Consider the following 2828-nt stretch of genomic DNA (forward strand, 5'->3'; position numbering starts at 1 on the left):
TGCATTATCAAATTTTATTTTAATCTTTTAATCATTCAACATTTTTATGTCCAAATACTTTTCTTGAATCAAAATTATTTGCATGACCAAAGAAGCGGTTAATTTAGAGAGAAAAAAAAATATGAATCCAAATAGAACTAGAATTGGGGATAAATAAGGTTACAAGTGAAACTCTTACCCTATACTTTTCTCTATTGATTTACATCTTAGTGTTTTATTATTTTTTTCAATTATTGGCTATTTGCTTATTTTGTAATAACTCATCTATTATTGTTAGTCTAAATAATCAATAATCTTAATTAATTTGATACTTGTTAATTAATTCATGTGGATGCAATAATCTTTTATACTACTTTTACGATAAAATAGACTTGCTCTAATTGAATTTTTTACACAACATTTTTTCTTTGGAATTTCATGCATTGCTTTGATCTTAGATTCTTGGAAGAAACATAATTAGTAAACATCTAAAGTTTTATTTATAATTATTTCAATGTTTTCTATTAAACATTTTTTTATTCTTTTAATATTGAATTTTCAATGTATCAGTCTTGTACTTAATCTGCAGCTTGAAATGTGTCGTATTTAATATTTTCATAAAACAAAACATAGAATTTGAATTGGTGAAATTTCTCTCTTACAACCAAGACCAGCATTAGCAGGACTAACAATAGGTTTGGACGATGTGAAACTTATTGTAAAGGCCATGGATCATGTGAAAGATGCGACAGAGCATGTCTTGATATGTTTTTGTTTTCACTTTTAACTGAATTTATAGAAAATGCAAGAAATATAAAATAAATTATTTAGGACTTATTTGATTTACATCTAAAAAAATCTATTTTAGTATTTTAAAATTTAAAAACTAAAAAATTTGTTTGAATTACTATGTGGGATGGATAGCAACAAAGGTACTACATGGGTTGGTCTAGGAGTTGGTGTAGTTGTTGCATCAAGTTTCCTTATTTTAGGATGGTTTTGTATTTTAATGTGGAAAAGGGCTAAAATGAAAAAAGAAAATTCAACTTTTGACCTAAAAATGGATGATGAATTCCAAAAGGGAACAGGACCAAAAAGGTTTGGTTACAATAAATTGGCGAGTGCAACAAATAACTTTGAAGAATCACAAAAGATTGGACAAAGTGGTTTTGGCGGTGTTTATAAAGGCTATTTAAAAGACATAGATTCAAATGTTGCTATAAAGAGAATATCAAGAGAATCCAAACAAGGAATAAAGGAATATGCAACTGAAGTGAAAATCATTAGCCAACTAAGGCATAGAAATTTAGTACAACTAATTGGTTGGTGTCATAGAAAAAAAGACTTACTCCTTATATATGAATTCATGCAAAATGGTAGCTTAGATTCACACTTATATCGCGGAAAAAGCGTATTAGCATGGCACATGAGGTACAACATTGCAATGGATTTAGCTTCAGCGTTGTTGTATCTTCATGAAGAATGGGAACAATGCGTGCTACATAGAGACATTAAATCAAGCAACATTATGTTGGACACAAATTTCAATGCTAAAGTCGGCGATTTCGGGTTGGCAAGACTAGTTGATCATGAAAAAGGCTCACAAACAACAGTTATAGCTGGTACAATGGGATATTTAGCACCTGAATATTTCACAACAGGTAAAGCTACAAAGGAATCTGATATATATAGTTTTGGAATTGTTTCATTGGAGTTAGTTAGCAGAAGAAAACTTGTTGATCTTAATGCAAAGGAAGACCAAATGGCTATATATGATTGGGTTTGGGAACTTTATAGATTAGGAAGGTTTGTTGAAGTTGTTGATACAAAACTTGGGGGTGTGTTTGATGAGATGAAAATGGAACGTTTAGTTGTTGTTGGTCTTTGGTGTGCTAATCCTAATTATTCATTAAGGCCAAGTGTTAGACAACTGATTCAAGTGCTTAAATTTGAAGCTGCTTTACCAATTCTACCCCTGCAAAAGATGAATGATTCAAGTTATTATGCTCCTACAAAAATGAACACAGTTTTTGGTCCAGTTTCTTCTTCCTCTGCAGTTTATTCATACCCGATCTGTGTCTAGTAATGGGATTATATTTCTTCTCTATTGATGTCATACCAAAAATTTCAAGTAATGGGATTATATATTTATTGGTTTTGAAGGTACTGTCCAAAATCAACACAATCAGAAACAAATTCAACAACTTCACCGAATCTGGTTGCGCCCAAAAAATATCTCTCAAAACATCGGAGTTTTCACGCTTTCTATTCCAACACACATATTTTGCATCTTCAATTAACTTAAATAAATGTTGCATCTTTGTTCTATTACCTCTCACGTGCAATCGAATCATACTCCTCTGTTTATATATTTGTGAGATCTTAGTAACATTACTCTTATCTCAGTCTTGCAATGAGAGTAATATGTGTCTCAGTGCAACATTATATTTTGTTAAGTCACGAACATGCTTTCTTTCTTCATCATCTAAGCATCCAACATATGCATGCCCGTCTAAAGTATCAGGTAATTCATGGCTGTGAATTCCACAAATTACTTTAACTATCCATCTTGAACCATCTTTTAATGGTTTTGATCTATGCTTGAAAGGACAATCACACTTTTTTTTTTTTGAACTTCGAGTTCAACTAGCAGCACACATGTATTTTCCTCCTTTGTCACAACCTAATATTAATTTATTTCTCCTTCCTTTCTATCTCGTCTGTATATCTGATCTTCTGATAATAACATTAAATTTATTATTTATACCGATTTCTTTTGCCCAATTCACAACAGCGTCCCTCGTATCAAATATCTTAAATAAAATAAATTATAATTATTTATAATAATA

General features: G+C 30.6%; 1 protein-coding gene across 1 annotated transcript; it reads left to right on the forward strand.

Annotated features, from left to right (window-relative positions):
• Positions 1 to 895: 895 nt before the first annotated feature.
• LOC101513150 (L-type lectin-domain containing receptor kinase IX.1-like) lies at positions 896 to 2368 on the forward strand. Its single transcript, XM_004516016.3, has one exon. The coding sequence runs from the start codon at positions 896 to 898 to the stop codon at positions 2060 to 2062; it is 1167 nt and encodes a 388-aa protein (XP_004516073.1). The 3' UTR covers positions 2063 to 2368.
• Positions 2369 to 2828: the final 460 nt, after the last annotated feature.

Source organism: Cicer arietinum, unplaced genomic scaffold, assembly GCF_000331145.2.
Source record: "Cicer arietinum cultivar CDC Frontier isolate Library 1 unplaced genomic scaffold, Cicar.CDCFrontier_v2.0 Ca_scaffold_432_v2.0, whole genome shotgun sequence".
NCBI classification, from domain to species: domain Eukaryota; kingdom Viridiplantae; phylum Streptophyta; class Magnoliopsida; order Fabales; family Fabaceae; genus Cicer; species Cicer arietinum.